The 17,231-nt window shown below is 45.9% G+C and overlaps 1 protein-coding gene across 1 annotated transcript in view; it reads right to left on the bottom strand.

Annotated features, from left to right (window-relative positions):
• The window catches only part of HERC1 (HECT and RLD domain containing E3 ubiquitin protein ligase family member 1), a 163,831-nt gene that overhangs the window by 46,387 nt on the left and 100,213 nt on the right, over positions 1-17,231 (bottom strand). Inside the window, exon 44 of the mRNA XM_069765571.1 lies at positions 171-370. Within this exon, the coding sequence (XP_069621672.1) occupies positions 171-370 (200 nt within the window). The remainder of the gene's footprint in view (positions 1-170; positions 371-17,231) is intronic.

Genomic DNA, 17,231 nt, shown 5'->3' with positions numbered 1-17,231 from the left:
GTCACCATCAGGAAATACTTCTAGCTACAATCTCAGAAGCTGTAGCTGGAAGCTGCATGCATCAATGCTCTTGATCTCATGCTGGGGTAAGAAGCAAGGGGAGAGGAATTAGAGCAGAGACGAGAGCAGCTCCAGCTGCCGTCACACACCCATGTTGGCCAGTCCAGTACCTCTGGGATCCACATTCCCAGAATATCATTGTCGCTTGCAAGGTCTTGTCCAAACATTGCCTCCATGGCCTCCTCATCAAGATCAATTTCTAGCTCCTCATCTAGATTGAGGTCATACAGAGCTCCAGGTTCCTGCTGTAAAGACACGCCATCTCGTCGACCCTGGTTGCGGTGAGCCTGCACAGTACGGTACAATCCAGCTGCCAATAAGACAAAGAAAGACAACTTCACCAAATGATTAGTGCAATATTGTATTCAGCGTGATGCTAAACCTGTAATAGAAAACTGCAAACATCAATCGCAAATGAATTTGTTGGGGCAGACATAACAGATCCCATCAGTAGTTACAGTCACCATTTCCCCTGTACGGCTGCTTACAGGCCACAGACTGTAAATATTCAGGTAAATATTACAACAAAATGATGTAGTATTTGGCCTTAGTGCACTTTTAAGAGCCAAAAGTATACCTTGGAAGTTTAGATGGGCTGCTGAGAGATGCAGCATGAGGAGTGGGTTGTAATTTATCCTGGGCAAACTAGGACACCCGCAAGTCTCTCGTCAGGGCCGGCGTCAGAACCCGGCACACCCGGGCAAGTGCCAGGGCCCTGAGCAGGCAGGGGCCCACTCGCCGTCGGGGACACTGGCGCACTATAGTGCCGGCCCCCGCGAGTGGACCCCCCGCCTGCTCCGGGCCCCAGCACTTGCGATACTTACCTCTCCCAGGTCCAGCTCTGCAGCGTCTTCCGTCCTCTAACTGTGACGTTCAGGTCAGAGGGCGCGATGACGTCACCAGCACGCGCCCTCTGCCTGAGCAGTCGCAGCACAGAGAGCAGGAAGACGCCGACGGTGAGGATTCCAGAGCAGAGTCAAGCAACGAAAGGTGAGTATTTTTTTTTTTTTTTTTTTTAATATTTGGAGCAATATATGGGGACCATCAGAAGGGGCCCATATATGGAGGATTATATGGGGCTAATTCTATATGGAGCATCTTATGGGGCTAATTCTATATGGAGCATCTTATGGGGCCAATAATATAGGGAGCATCTTATGAAGCCAATTCTATATGGAGCATCTTATGGGGCTAATTCAATATGGAGCAGTATATGGGGCCAATAATATATGAAGCATCTTATGGGACTAATTATATATGGAACATTTTATATGGCCAATTATATATGGAGCATTATATGGTGCCCAGTATGCATGGAGCATCTTATGGGGCCAATTATTATTGTAGCATTATATGGGACCGATTCTGTAAGGAGCATCATATGGGGCTCATTCTGTACGGAGCAATATATGGGACTCAGTATACTGTATGGGGCCGATCATATACTGTATGGAGCATTATATGAGGCCCATTATATATGGAGTATTATATGAGGCCCATCATATACTGTACGGAGAATTATATGTGGCTCACTATACTGTATGGAGCATTATAGGGGGCCAATTCCGTATGGAGCAATATATGAGGCTCATTCTGTATGGAGCATCATAGGAGGCTCATTATTCTGTATGGAGCATAATATTGGGCTCATTATTCTGTTTGGAGCAATATATGGGGCTCATTATTCTGTATAGAGGACTATACTGTCCGGTTTCTGAGCTAATCTAGAATGCAGAATAGATATCACTCATGTAATGTAAGAAGTAAGTGAAATCTTTGGCAATGTACTATACCTATATTTCTCTGCCGTATCCGTGCATTATGAATTGTGGTATGTGTTATAGGGGCCCACCGGGACTCTTTCGCCCAGGGCCCATGAAAACCTGGAGCCGGCCCTGCCTCTCGTCATACAGTCACCTAGGTATGACTACCTACTTTTTTCTGGGAAGTACACAAAGTTTGGCTGGAGACACTTTAGGATTCCTGAGAGGTTTAATTATTGTTTATTAGCTAGATTTCCAACTTACTAAGCAAACACAGAACAACCTACAGGTAGCTAGTATTGATGAGCGAACGTGCTCGATAAGGAGCTATTGGAGACGGCGCTGCTATGGGAGACGGCGGCGCTGCTATGGGAGACGGCAACGCTGCTATGGGAGAAGGCGATATAGGATACAGTGGTATAGGATACAGCGTTATTCAAGCATCTTCGGTGTGCTTGAAAAATATGCTCCAGTCCCCGCGGCTGCATGTCTCACAACTTTTAAGACAGATAAATGCAATCCCATATAGCCCATTGTTAGGCAATCCCTGCATATGTTGCGGCTGTCGTACAGCAGCGAGACATCCAGCCGCAGGAACTCAAACATATTTTTTGAGCATGTCGAAAACACTCCGCACACAAACAGAGGCGGCAGCAGCATAGAGGACAATATAAAGACGGCACTGATCTGTGTAGCTGTGAATCAAGCACTACAATGAGATAAAACAGTTGCCTGTAGCTGCATCTGCCCATCTCTCACTGAGCCGATTGCTCCTGACTCCATTTCTATTCACAGATTTAAAGAGTAACAGCAGTTTTAATTTTCATTTCATAAAGAAATAGTACACACAAAAATAAGCAACTTTGTAATGCGTCTTGTCAGAGATCTGAAATCTCAAAATTCACAGATGAAATCTGTATTAAGTGAAAACAGATTTTCCCTTTGATGAGATAGGAGATGGTAGTTAGTACTAGTAAGGTTCTATGCAGATGGTGCCCTGCTTCTAGCTCCTCCCCTCCCCCACTACAGAATGGATGACCATTGCTACAAATAAAATTCTCTCTAAAGAATCTGTCTTCACTGAACACAGATTTCTACCTGTGAATTGAGAATGGAAAATGAGTCCAGGAGGGGAAATAAGCAGATTTCTCTGATAAAACATATTACAAAGTTACTTATTTTCACATGTACTATTGCTTTATAACACAAAAAATTAAAACGATGGTTACACTTTAACCCCTTCATGACCCAGCCTATTTTGACCTTAACCCCTTCATGACCCAGCCTATTTTGACCTTAAAGACCTTGCCGTTTTTTGCAATTCTGACCAGTGTCCCTTTATGAGGTAACTCAGGAACGCTTCAACGGATCCTAGCGGTTCTGAGATTGTTTTTTCGTGACATATTGGGCTTCATGTTAGTGGTAAATTTAGGTCAATAAATTCTGCGTTTATTTGTGATAAAAACGGAAATTTGGCGAAAATTTTGAAAATTTCGCAATTTTCACATTTTGAATTTTTATTCTGTTAAACCAGAGAGATATGTGACACAAAATAGTTAATAAATAACATTTCCCACATGTTTACTTTACATCAGCACAATTTTGGAAACAAAATTTTTTTTTGTTAGGAAGTTATAAGGGTTAAAATTTGACCAGCGATTTCTCATTTTTACAACGAAATTTACAAAACCATTTTTTTTAGGGACCACCTCACATTTGAAGTCAGTTTGAGGGGTCTATATGGCTGAAAATACCCAAAAGTGACACCATTCTAAAAACTGCACCCCTCAAGGTACTCAAAACCACATTCAAGAAGTTTATTAACCCTTCAGGTGCTTCACAGCAGCAGAAGCAACATGGAAGGAAAAAATGAACATTTAACTTTTTAGTCACAAAAATTATCTTTTAGCAACAATTTTTTTATTTTCCCAATGGTAAAAGGAGAAACTGAACCACGAAAGTTGTTGTCCAATTTGTCCTGAGTACGCTGATACCTCATATGTGGGGGTAAACCACTGTTTGGGCACACGGCAGGGCTTGGAAGGGAAGGAGCGCCATTTGACTTTTTGAATCAAAAATTGGCTCCACTCTTTAGCGGACACCATGTCACGTTTGGAGAGCCCCCGTGTGCCTAAAAATTGGAGCTCCCCCACAAGTGACCCCATTTTGGAAACTAGACGCCCCAAGGAACTTATCTAGATGCATAGTGAGCACTTTGAACCCCCAGGTGCTTCACAAATTGATCCGTAAAAATGAAAAAGTACTTTTTTTTCACAAAAAAATTCTTTTAGCCTCAATTTTTTCATTTTCATATGGGCAACAGGATAAAATGGATCCTAAAATGTGTTGGGCAATTTCTCCTGAGTACACCAATACCTCACATGTGGGGGTAAACCACTGTTTGGGCACATTTGGGCACATGGTAAGGCTCGGAAGGGAAGGAGCGCCATTTGACTTTTTGAATGAAAAATTATTTCCATCGTTAGCGGACACCATGTCGCGTTTGGATAGCTCCTGTGTGCCTAAACATTGGCGCTCCCCCACAAGTGACCCCATTTTGGAAACTAGACCCCCCAAGGAACTTATCTAGATGCATATTGAGCACTTTAAACCCCCAGGTGCTTCACAGAAGTTTATAACGCAGAGCCATGAAAATAAAAAATAATATTTCTTTCCTCAAAAATGATTTTTTAGCCTGGAATTTCCTATTTTGCCAAGGATAATAGGAGAAATTGGACCCCAAATATTGTTGTCCAGTTTGTCCTGAGCATGCTGATACCCCATATGTGGGGGTAAACCACTGTCTGGGCGCACGGCAGGGCTCGGAAGGGATGGCACGCCATTTGGCTTTTTAAATGGAAAATTAGCTCCAATCATTAGCGGACACCATGTCACGTTTGGAGAGCCCCTGTGTGCCTAAACATTGGAGATCCCCCAGAAATGACACCATTTTGGAAACTAGACCCCCAAAAGAACTAATCTAGATGTGTGGTGAGGACTTTGAACCCCCAAATGCTTCACAGAAGTTTATAACGCAGAGCCATGAAAATAAAAAATAAAAAAATATTCTCTCAAAAATGATCTTTTAGCCTGCAATTTTTTATTTTCCCAAGGGTTACAGGAGAAATTTGACCCCAAAAGTTGTTGTCCAGTTTCTCCTGAGTACGCTGATACCCCATGAGTGGGGGTAAACCACTGTTTGGGCACACGTCGGGGCTCAGAAGGGAAGTAGTGACTTTTGAAATGCAGACTTTGATGGAATGGTCTACGGGTGTCACGTTGCGTTTGCAGAGCCCCTGGTGTGCCTAAACAGTAGAAACCCCCACAAGTGACCCCATTTTAGAAACTAGACCCCCCAAGGAACTTATCTAGATATGTGGTGAGCACTTTGAACCCCCAAGTGCTTCACAGACGTTTATAACGCAGGGCCGTGAAAATAAAAAATCATTTTTCTTTCCTCAAAAATTATGTTTTAGCAAGCATTTTTTTAGATTCACAAGGGTAACAGGAGAAACTGGACCCCAGTAATTGTTGCGCAGTTTGTCTTGAGTATGCTGGTACCCCATATGTGGGGGTAAACCACTGTTTGGGCACACGTCGGGGCTCGGAAGTGAAGGAGCACCATTTGACTTTTTGAATACGAGATTGGCTGGAATCAATGATGGCGCCATGTTGCGTTTGGAGACCCCTGATGTGCCTAAACAGTGGTAACCCCTCAATTCTAACTCCAACACTAACCCCCCCACACCCCTAACCCTAATCCCAACTGTAGCCATAACCCTAATCACAACCCTAACCCCAACACACCCCTAACCCTAACCACAACCCTAACCCTAAGGCTATGTGCCCACGTTGCGGATTCGAGTGAGATATTTCCGCACCATTTTTGAAAAATCCGCGGGTAAAAGGCACGGCGTTTTACCTGCGGATTTTCCGCGGATTTCCAGTGTTTTTTGTGCGGATTTCACCTGCGGATTCCTATTGAGGAACAGGTGTAAAACGCTGCGGAATCCGCACAAAGAATTGACATGTTGCGGAAAATACAACGCAGCGTTTCCACGCGGTATTTTCCGCACCATGGGCACAGCGGATTTGGTTTTCCATAGGTTTACTTGGTACTGTACACCTGATGGAACACTGCTGCGAATCCGCAGCGGCCAATCCGCACCGTGTGCACATAGCCTAATTCTAAAGGTATGTGCACACGCTGCGGAAAACGCTGCGGATCCGCAGCAGTTTCCCATGAGTTTACAGTTCAATGTAAACCTATGGGAAACAAAAATCGCTGTACACATGCTGCGGAAAAACTGCACGGAAACGCAGCGGTTTACATTCCGCAGCATGTCACTTCTTTGTGCGGATTCCGCAGCGGTTTTACAACTGCTCCAATAGAAAATCGCAGTTGTAAAACCGCAGTGAAATGCGCAGAAAAAAACGCAGTAAATCCGCCATAAATCCGCAGCGGTGTAGCACTGCGGATTTATCAAATCCGCAGCGGAAAAATCCGCAGAGGACCAGAATACGTGTGCACATACCAAAACCCTAACCCTAACCCTACCCCTAACCCTACCCTTAGCCCTAACCCTACCCCTAACCCTACCCGTAACCCTACCCCTACCCCTAACACTATTCTAACATTAGTGGAAAAAAAAAAATGTCTTTATTTTTTTTATTGTCCCTACCTATGGGGGTGACAAAGGGGGGGGGGGGTCATTTATTATTTTTTTTATTTTGATCACTGAGATATAATCTATCTCAGTGATCAAAATGCACTTTGGAACGAATCTGCCGGCTGGCAGATTCGGCGGGCGCACTGCGCATGCGCCCGCCATTTTGGAAGATGGCGGCGCCCAGGGAGAAGACGGACGGGACCCCGGCTGGATCGGTAAGTATGATGGGGTGGGGGGGGACCACGGGGGGGGGGGGGGATCGGAGCGCGGGGGGGGGATCGGAGCACGGGAGGGGTGGAACGGAGCACGGGGGGCGTGGAACGGAGCACGGGGGGGCTGGAACGGAGCACGGGGGGGCTGGAACGGAGCACGGGGGGGTGGAACGGAGCACCGGGGGGGGGGGGGGGTGGATCGGAGTGCAGGGGGGTGATTGGAGCACGGGGGGGTGATTGGAGCACGGGGGGAGCGGACAAGAGCACGGGGGGGAGCGGAGCACTGGACGGAGGGGAGCCGGAGCAGTGTACCGGCCAGATCGGGGGGCTGGGGGGGCGATCGGAGGGGTGGAGTGGGGGCACATTAGTATTTCCAGCCATGGCCGATGATATTTCAGCATCGGCCATGGCTGGATTGTAATATTTCACCAGTTATAATAGGTGAAATATTACAAATCGCTCTGATTGGCTGTTGAAAGTGAAACTGCCAATCAGAGCGATCGTAGCCACGAGGGGGTGAAGCCACCCCCCCTGGGCTAAACTACCACTCCCCCTGTCCCTGCAGATCGGGTGAAATGGGAGTTAACCCTTTCACCCGGCCTGCAGGGACGCGATCTTTCCATGACGCCGCATAGGCGTCATGGGTCGGATTGGCACCGACTTTCATGACGCCTACGTGGCGTCATGGGTCGGGAAGGGGTTAAAGACCTTGCCGTTTTTTGCAATTCTGTCCAGTGTCCCTTTATGAGGTAATAACTCGGGAACGCTTCAACGGATCCTAGCGGTTCTGAGATTGTTTTTTCGTGACATATTGGGCTTCATGTTAGTGGTAAATTTAGGTCAATAAATTCTGTGTTTATTAGTGATAAAAACGGAAATTTGGCGAAAATTTTGAAAATTTCGCAATTTTCACATTTTGAATTTTTATTCTGTTAAACCAGAGAGTTATGTGACACAAAATAGTTAATAAATAACATTTCCCACACGTCTACTTTACATCAGCACAATTTTGGAAACAATTTTTTTTTCTAGGAAGTTATAAGGGTTAAAATTTGACCAGCGATTTCTCATTTTTACAACGAAATTTACAAAACCATTTTTTTTTAGGGACCACCTCACATTTGAAGTCAGTTTGAGGGGTCTATATGGCTGAAAATACCCAAAAGTGACACCATTCTAAAAACTGCACCCCTCAAGGTGCACAAAACCACATTCCAGAAGTTTATTAACCCTTCAGGTGCTTCACAGCAGCAGCAGCAACATGGAAGGAAAAAATGAACATTTAACTTTTTAGTCACAAAAATGATCTTTCAGCAACAATTTTTTTATTTTCCCAATGGTAAAAAGAGAAACTGAACCACGAAAGTTGTTGTCCAATTTGTCCTGAGTACGCTGATACCTCATATGTGGGGGTAAACCACTGTTTGGGCACACGGCAGGGCTTGGAAGGGAAGGAGCGCCATTTGACTTTTTGAATCAAAAATTGGCTCCACTCTTTAGCGGACACCATGTCACGTTTGGAGAGCCCCCGTGTGCCTAAAAATTGGAGCTCCCCCACAAGTGACCCCATTTTGGAAACTAGACGCCCCAAGGAACTTATCTAGATGCATAGTGAGCACTTTGAACCCCCAGGTGCTTCACAAATTGATCCGTAAAAATGAAAAAGTACTTTTTTTTCACAAAAAAATTCTTTTAGCCTCAATTTTTTCATTTTCATATGGGCAACAGGATAAAATGGATCCTAAAATGTGTTGGGCAATTTCTCCTGAGTACACCAATACCTCACATGTGGGGGTAAACCACTGTTTGGGCACATTTGGGCACATGGTAAGGCTCGGAAGGGAAGGAGCGCCATTTGACTTTTTGAATGAAAAATTATTTCCATCGTTAGCGGACACCATGTCGCGTTTGGATAGCTCCTGTGTGCCTAAACATTGGCGCTCCCCCACAAGTGACCCCATTTTGGAAACTAGACCCCCCAAGGAACTTATCTAGATGCATATTGAGCACTTTAAACCCCCAGGTGCTTCACAGAAGTTTATAACGCAGAGCCATGAAAATAAAAAATAATATTTCTTTCCTCAAAAATGATTTTTTAGCCTGGAATTTCCTATTTTGCCAAGGATAATAGGAGAAATTGGACCCCAAATATTGTTGTCCAGTTTGTCCTGAGCATGCTGATACCCCATATGTGGGGGTAAACCACTGTCTGGGCGCACGGCAGGGCTCGGAAGGGATGGCACGCCATTTGGCTTTTTAAATGGAAAATTAGCTCCAATCATTAGCGGACACCATGTCACGTTTGGAGAGCCCCTGTGTGCCTAAACATTGGAGATCCCCCAGAAATGACACCATTTTGGAAACTAGACCCCCAAAAGAACTAATCTAGATGTGTGGTGAGGACTTTGAACCCCCAAATGCTTCACAGAAGTTTATAACGCAGAGCCATGAAAATAAAAAATAAAAAAATATTCTCTCAAAAATGATCTTTTAGCCTGCAATTTTTTATTTTCCCAAGGGTTACAGGAGAAATTTGACCCCAAAAGTTGTTGTCCAGTTTCTCCTGAGTACGCTGATACCCCATGAGTGGGGGTAAACCACTGTTTGGGCACACGTCGGGGCTCAGAAGGGAAGTAGTGACTTTTGAAATGCAGACTTTGATGGAATGGTCTACGGGTGTCACGTTGCGTTTGCAGAGCCCCTGGTGTGCCTAAACAGTAGAAACCCCCACAAGTGACCCCATTTTAGAAACTAGACCCCCCAAGGAACTTATCTAGATATGTGGTGAGCACTTTGAACCCCCAAGTGCTTCACAGACGTTTATAACGCAGGGCCGTGAAAATAAAAAATCATTTTTCTTTCCTCAAAAATTATGTTTTAGCAAGCATTTTTTTAGATTCACAAGGGTAACAGGAGAAATTGGACCCCAGTAATTGTTGCGCAGTTTGTCTTGAGTATGCTGGTACCCCATATGTGGGGGTAAACCACTGTTTGGGCACACGTCGGGGCTCGGAAGTGAAGGAGCACCATTTGACTTTTTGAATACGAGATTGGCTGGAATCAATGATGGCGCCATGTTGCGTTTGGAGACCCCTGATGTGCCTAAACAGTGGTAACCCCTCAATTCTAACTCCAACACTAACCCCCCCACACCCCTAACCCTAATCCCAACTGTAGCCATAACCCTAATCACAACCCTAACCCCAACACACCCCTAACCCTAACCACAACCCTAACCCTAAGGCTATGTGCCCACGTTGCGGATTCGAGTGAGATATTTCCGCACCATTTTTGAAAAATCCGCGGGTAAAAGGCACGGCGTTTTACCTGCGGATTTTCCGCGGATTTCCAGTGTTTTTTGTGCGGATTTCACCTGCGGATTCCTATTGAGGAACAGGTGTAAAACGCTGCGGAATCCGCACAAAGAATTGACATGTTGCGGAAAATACAACGCAGCGTTTCCACGCGGTATTTTCCGCACCATGGGCACAGCGGATTTGGTTTTCCATAGGTTTACTTGGTACTGTACACCTGATGGAACACTGCTGCGAATCCGCAGCGGCCAATCCGCACCGTGTGCACATAGCCTAATTCTAAAGGTATGTGCACACGCTGCGGAAAACGCTGCGGATCCGCAGCAGTTTCCCATGAGTTTACAGTTCAATGTAAACCTATGGGAAACAAAAATCGCTGTACACATGCTGCGGAAAAACTGCACGGAAACGCAGCGGTTTACATTCCGCAGCATGTCACTTCTTTGTGCGGATTCCGCAGCGGTTTTACAACTGCTCCAATAGAAAATCGCAGTTGTAAAACCGCAGTGAAATGCGCAGAAAAAAACGCAGTAAATCCGCCATAAATCCGCAGCGGTGTAGCACTGCGGATTTATCAAATCCGCAGCGGAAAAATCCGCAGAGGACCAGAATACGTGTGCACATACCAAAACCCTAACCCTAACCCTAGCCCTACCCCTAACCCTACCCTTAGCCCTAACCCTACCCCTAACCGTAACCCTACCCCTACCCCTAACCCTAACACTATTCTAACATTAGTGGAAAAAAAAAAATGTCTTTATTTTTTTTATTGTCCCTACCTATGGGGGTGACAAAGGGGGGGGGGGTCATTTATTATTTTTTTTATTTTGATCACTGAGATATAATCTATCTCAGTGATCAAAATGCACTTTGGAACGAATCTGCCGGCTGGCAGATTCGGCGGGCGCACTGCGCATGCGCCCGCCATTTTGGAAGATGGTGGCGCCCAGGGAGAAGACGGACGGGACCCCGGCTGGATCGGTAAGTATGATGGGGTGGGGGGGGACCACGGGGGGGGGGGGGGGATCGGAGCGCGGGGGGGGGATCGGAGCACGGGAGGGGTGGAACGGAGCACGGGGGGCGTGGAACGGAGCACGGGGGGGCTGGAACGGAGCACGGGGGGGCTGGAACGGAGCACGGGGGGGTGGAACGGAGCACCGGGGGGGGGGGGGGGGTGGATCGGAGTGCAGGGGGGTGATTGGAGCACGGGGGGGTGATTGGAGCACGGGGGGAGCGGACAAGAGCACGGGGGGGAGCGGAGCACTGGACGGAGGGGAGCCGGAGCAGTGTACCGGCCAGATCGGGGGGCTGGGGGGGCGATCGGAGGGGTGGAGTGGGGGCACATTAGTATTTCCAGCCATGGCCGATGATATTTCAGCATCGGCCATGGCTGGATTGTAATATTTCACCAGTTATAATAGGTGAAATATTACAAATCGCTCTGATTGGCTGTTGAAAGTGAAACTGCCAATCAGAGCGATCGTAGCCACGAGGGGGTGAAGCCACCCCCCCTGGGCTAAACTACCACTCCCCCTGTCCCTGCAGATCGGGTGAAATGGGAGTTAACCCTTTCACCCGGCCTGCAGGGACGCGATCTTTCCATGACGCCGCATAGGCGTCATGGGTCGGATTGGCACCGACTTTCATGACGCCTACGTGGCGTCATGGGTCGGGAAGGGGTTAAAGACCTTGCCGTTTTTTGCAATTCTGTCCAGTGTCCCTTTATGAGGTAATAACTCGGGAACGCTTCAACGGATCCTAGCGGTTCTGAGATTGTTTTTTCGTGACATATTGGGCTTCATGTTAGTGGTAAATTTAGGTCAATAAATTCTGTGTTTATTAGTGATAAAAACGGAAATTTGGCGAAAATTTTGAAAATTTCGCAATTTTCACATTTTGAATTTTTATTCTGTTAAACCAGAGAGTTATGTGACACAAAATAGTTAATAAATAACATTTCCCACACGTCTACTTTACATCAGCACAATTTTGGAAACAATTTTTTTTTCTAGGAAGTTATAAGGGTTAAAATTTGACCAGCGATTTCTCATTTTTACAACGAAATTTACAAAACCATTTTTTTTTAGGGACCACCTCACATTTGAAGTCAGTTTGAGGGGTCTATATGGCTGAAAATACCCAAAAGTGACACCATTCTAAAAACTGCACCCCTCAAGGTGCACAAAACCACATTCCAGAAGTTTATTAACCCTTCAGGTGCTTCACAGCAGCAGCAGCAACATGGAAGGAAAAAATGAACATTTAACTTTTTAGTCACAAAAATGATCTTTCAGCAACAATTTTTTTATTTTCCCAATGGTAAAAAGAGAAACTGAACCACGAAAGTTGTTGTCCAATTTGTCCTGAGTACGCTGATACCTCATATGTGGGGGTAAACCACTGTTTGGGCGCACGGCAGGGCTTGGAAGGGAAGGAGCGCCATTTGACTTTTTGAATGAAAAATTGGCTGCACTCTTTAGCGGACACCATGTCACGTTTGGAGAGCCCCCGTGTGCCTAAAAATTGGAGCTCCCCCACAAGTGACCCCATTTTGGAAACTAGACGCCCCAAGGAACTTATCTAGATGCATAGTGAGCCCTTTAAACCCCCAGGTGCTTCACAAATTGATCCGTAAAAATGAAAAAGTACTTTTTTTTTTCACAAAAAAATGATTTTAGCCTCAATTTTTTCATTTTCACATGGACAACAGGATAAAATGGATCCTAAAATTTGTTGGGCAATTTCTCCTGAGTACACCGATGCCTCACATGTGGGGGTAAACCACTGTTTGGGCACACGGCAGGGCTCGGAAGGGAAGGAGTGCCATTTGACTTTTTGAATGAAAAATTATCTCCATCGTTAGCGGACACCATGTCGCGTTTGGAGAGACCCTGTGTGCTTAAACATTGGAGCTCCCCCACAAGTGACCCCATTTTGGAAACTGGACCCCCCAAGGAACTTATCTAGATGCCTAGTGAGCACTTTAAACCCCCAGGTGCTTCACAGACGTTTATAATGCAGAGCCATGAAAATAAAAAACAATTTTTCTTTTCTCAAAAATGATTTTTTAGCCTGGAATTTCCTATTTTGCCAATGGTAATAGGAGAAATTGGACCACAAATGTTGTTGTCCAGTTTGTCCTGAGTACGCAGATACCCCATATGTGGGGGTAAACCACTGTTTGGGCGCACGGCAGGGCTCAGAAGGGAAGGCACGCCATTTGGCTTTTTAAATGGAAAATTAGCTCCAATCATTAGCGGACACCATGTCGCGTTTGGAGAGCCCCTGTGTGCCTAACATTGGAGATCCCCCACAAATGTTAGGGCATGTTAGGTTAGGCTATGGGTTGAACTAGATGGACATATAGTCTTCCTTCAACCTTAATAACTATGTAACTATGTAACTATGTAAATGACCCCATTTTGGAAACTAGACCCCCAAAGGAACTTATCTAGATGTGTGATGAGCACTTTGAACCCTCAAGTGCTTCACAGAAGTTTATAACGCAGAGCCATGAAAATAAAAAAAAAAAATTTCTTTTCTCAAAAATGATTTTTTAGCCCGAAATTTTTTATTTTCCCAAGGGTAACAGGAGAAATTTGACCCCAAAAGTTGTTGTCCAGTTTCTCCGGAGTACGCTGATACCCCATATGTGGGGGTAAACCACTGTTTAGGCACATGCTGGGGCTCGGAAGTGAAGTAGTGACGTTTTGAAATACAGACTTTGATGGAATGCTCTACGGGCGTCACATTGCGTTTGCAGAGCCCCTGATGTGACTAAACAGTAGAAACCCCCCACAAGTGACCCCATTTTGGAAACTAGACCCCGAAAGGAACTTATCTAGATATGAGGTGAGCACTTTCAACCCCCAAGTGCTTTACAGAAGTTTATAACGCAGTGCCGTGAAAATAATAAATACGTTTTCTTTCCTCAAAAATAATTATTTAGCCCAGAATTTTTTATTTTCCCAAGGGTTACAGGAGAAATTGGACCACAAAAGTTGTTGTCCAGTTTCTCCTGAGTACGCTGATACCCTATGTGTGGGTGTAAACCACTGTTTGGGCACACGTGGGGGCTCAGAAGGGAAGTAGTGACTTTTGAAATGCAGACTTTGATGGAATGGTCTGCGGGCGTCACGTTGCGTTTGCAGAGCCCCTGGTGTGCCTAAACAGTAGAAACCCCCCACAAGTGACCCCATTTTGGAAACTAGACCCCCAAATGAACTTATCTAGATATGTGGTGAGCACTTTGAACCTTCAAGTGCTTCACGGACGTTTACAACGCAGAGCCGTGAAAATAAAAAATCATTTTTCTTTCCTCAAAAATTATGTTTTAGCAAGCAATTTTTTATTTTCTCAAGGGTAACAGGAGAAATTGGACCCCAATAATTGTTGCGCAGTTTGTCCTGAGTATGCTGGTACCCCATATGTGGGGGTAAACCACTGTTTGGGCACACGTCGGGGCTCGGAAGTGAGGGAGCACTATTTGACTTTTTGAATACAAGATTGGCTGGAATCAATGGTGGCGCCATGTTGCGTTTGGAGACCCCCTGATGTGCCTAAACAGTGGAAACCCCTCAATTCTAACTCCAACACTAACCCCAACACACCCCTAACCCTTATCCCAACTGTAGCCGTAACCCTAATCACAACCCTAACCCCAACACACCCCTAACCCCAACACACCCCTAACCCTAACCCCAACACACCCCTAACCACAACCCTAACCCTAAGGCTATGTGCCAACGTTGCGGATTCGTATGAGATTTTTCAGCACCATTTTTGAAAAATCCGCGGGTAAAAGGCACTGCGTTTTACCTGCGGATTTACCGCGGATTGCACCTGCGGATTCCTATTGAGGAACAGGTGTAAAACGCTGCGGAATCCGCACAAAGAATTGACATGCTGCGGAAAATACAATGCAGCGTTCCCGCGCGGTATTTTCCGCACCATGGGCACAGCGGATTTGGTTTTCCATATGTTTACATGGTACTGTAAACCTGATGGAACTCTGCTGCGGATCCGCAGCCAAATCCGCACCATGTGCACATGGCCTAATTCTAAAGGTATGTGCACACGCTGCGGAAAACGCTGCGGATCCGCAGCAGTTTCCCATGAGTTTACATTTCAATGTAAACCTATGGGAACCAAAAATCGCTGTACACATGCTGCAGAAAAACTGCACGGAAACGCAGCGGGTTACATTCCGCAGCATGTCACTTCTTTCTGCGGATTCCGCAGCGGTTTTACAACTGCTCCAATAGAAAATCGCAGTTGTAAAACCGCAGTGAAATGCGCAGAAAAACCGCGATAAATCCACAGTGGTTTAGCACTGCGGATTTATAAAATCCTCTGCGGAAAAATCCGCAGAGGACCAGAATACGTGTGCACATCCCGAACCCTAACCCTACCCCTAACCCTAGTTCTTACCCCAACCTTAGTGGAAAAAAAAAAATTCTTTATGTTTTTTTATTGTCCCTACCTATGGGGGTGACAAAGGGGGGGGGGGGTTGGGGGGAGGGGTCATTTACTATTTTTTTTATTTTGATCACTGAGATATAACCTATCTCAGTGATCAAAATGCACTCTGGAACGAATCTGCCGGCCGGCAGATTCGGCGGGCGCACTGCACATGCGCCCGCCATTTTGGAAGATGGCGGCGCCCAGGAAAGAAGACGGACGGACCCCGGGAGGCTAGGTAAGTATAAGGGGGGGGGGGAGATCAGGGCACGGGGGGGCGTCGGAGCACGGGGGGGGGTGGATCGGAGCATGGGGGGGTGTGGATCGGAACACGGGGGGGGTGGATTGGAGCACGGGGTGGGGGATCGCTGTGCGGGGGGGTGGATCGCAGCACGGGGGGATCGCTGTGCGGGGGGGGGATCGGAGTGCGGGGGGGTTTGATTGGAGCACGGGGGTGTGATTGGAGCACGGGGGGAGCGGACAGGAGGATGGGGGAGCGGAGCACAGGAAGGAGGGGAGCGGACCACAGATCGGTGGGCTGGGGGGGCGATCGGTGGGGTGGGGTGGGTGCACATAAGTGTTTCCAGCCATGGCCGATGATATTGCAGCATCGGCCATGGCTGGATTGTAATATTTCACCCGTTATAATGGGTGAAATATTACAAATCGCTCTGATTGGCAGTTTCACTTTCAACAGCCAATCAGAGCGATCGTAGCCACGGGGGGGTGAAGCCATCCCCCCTGGGCTAAACTACCACTCCCCCTGTCCCTGCAGGCCGAGTGAAATGGGAGATAACCCTTTCACCCGATCTGCAGGGACGCGATCTTTCCATGACGCATATGCTGCGTCATGGGTCGGAATGGCACCGACTTTCATGACGCAGCGTATGCGTCAAAGGTCGGGAAGGGGTTAAATATGTAACCTAACACCACACTTTGCTTGCAGTCCATCTAGCGTTGACCAAGATGGATTGGAGTTTATTTTTTCCCTCCCTCTAGGGATAACCCCTTCACGAACAGCAGTATTTTCGTTTTTGCGTTTTCATTTTTCGCTCTTCTTCCCAGAGCCATAACTTTTCTATTTTTTGGTCAATATGGCCATGTGAGGGCTTGTTTTTGGGGACAGGTTGTACTTTTAAACAACACCATTGGATTTAACATATGGTGTACTGGAAAACGGGATAGAAATTCAAGTGCGGTGAAATAAAAAAAAAAAGTGCAAGTTTTTTTTTTTTTTTTTTTTAACCATATTCACTAAATGCTGAAACTGACCTACCATTATGACTCTCCAGGTTATTACGAGTTCATAGACACCAAACATGTCTTGGTTCTTTTTCATTTAAGTGGTGAAAAAAATCCAAAATTTGGTTTAAAAAAATGGCGCCATTTTCCAAGACCTGTAGCGTCTCCATTTTCCGTGATCTGGGCCTGGGTGAGAGTTTATTTTTGCATACCGAGCTGACGTTTTTATTGATACCATTTTGGCCTAGATACTATCTTTTGATCGCCCATTATTGCATTTTATTGCAATGTAGCGGTGACCAAAAAAAACGTAATTCTGACGTTTTTAATTTTTTTTTATCGCTACGCCTTTTAGCATTCAGGTTAATTTTTTTTATATTGATAGATCAGGCGATATCAAATATGGGTATATTTGATTTTTTTATTTTATTGTTTTATTTTGAATGGGGTGAAAGGGGGGGGTGATTTTCAACTTTTATATATATTTTTTTATATTTTATATATTTTTTT

Source organism: Ranitomeya imitator, chromosome 4 (genome assembly GCF_032444005.1).
Source record: "Ranitomeya imitator isolate aRanImi1 chromosome 4, aRanImi1.pri, whole genome shotgun sequence".
Lineage (NCBI taxonomy): Eukaryota > Metazoa > Chordata > Amphibia > Anura > Dendrobatidae > Ranitomeya > Ranitomeya imitator.
This window is presented reverse-complemented; position numbering and strand designations above follow the sequence as displayed.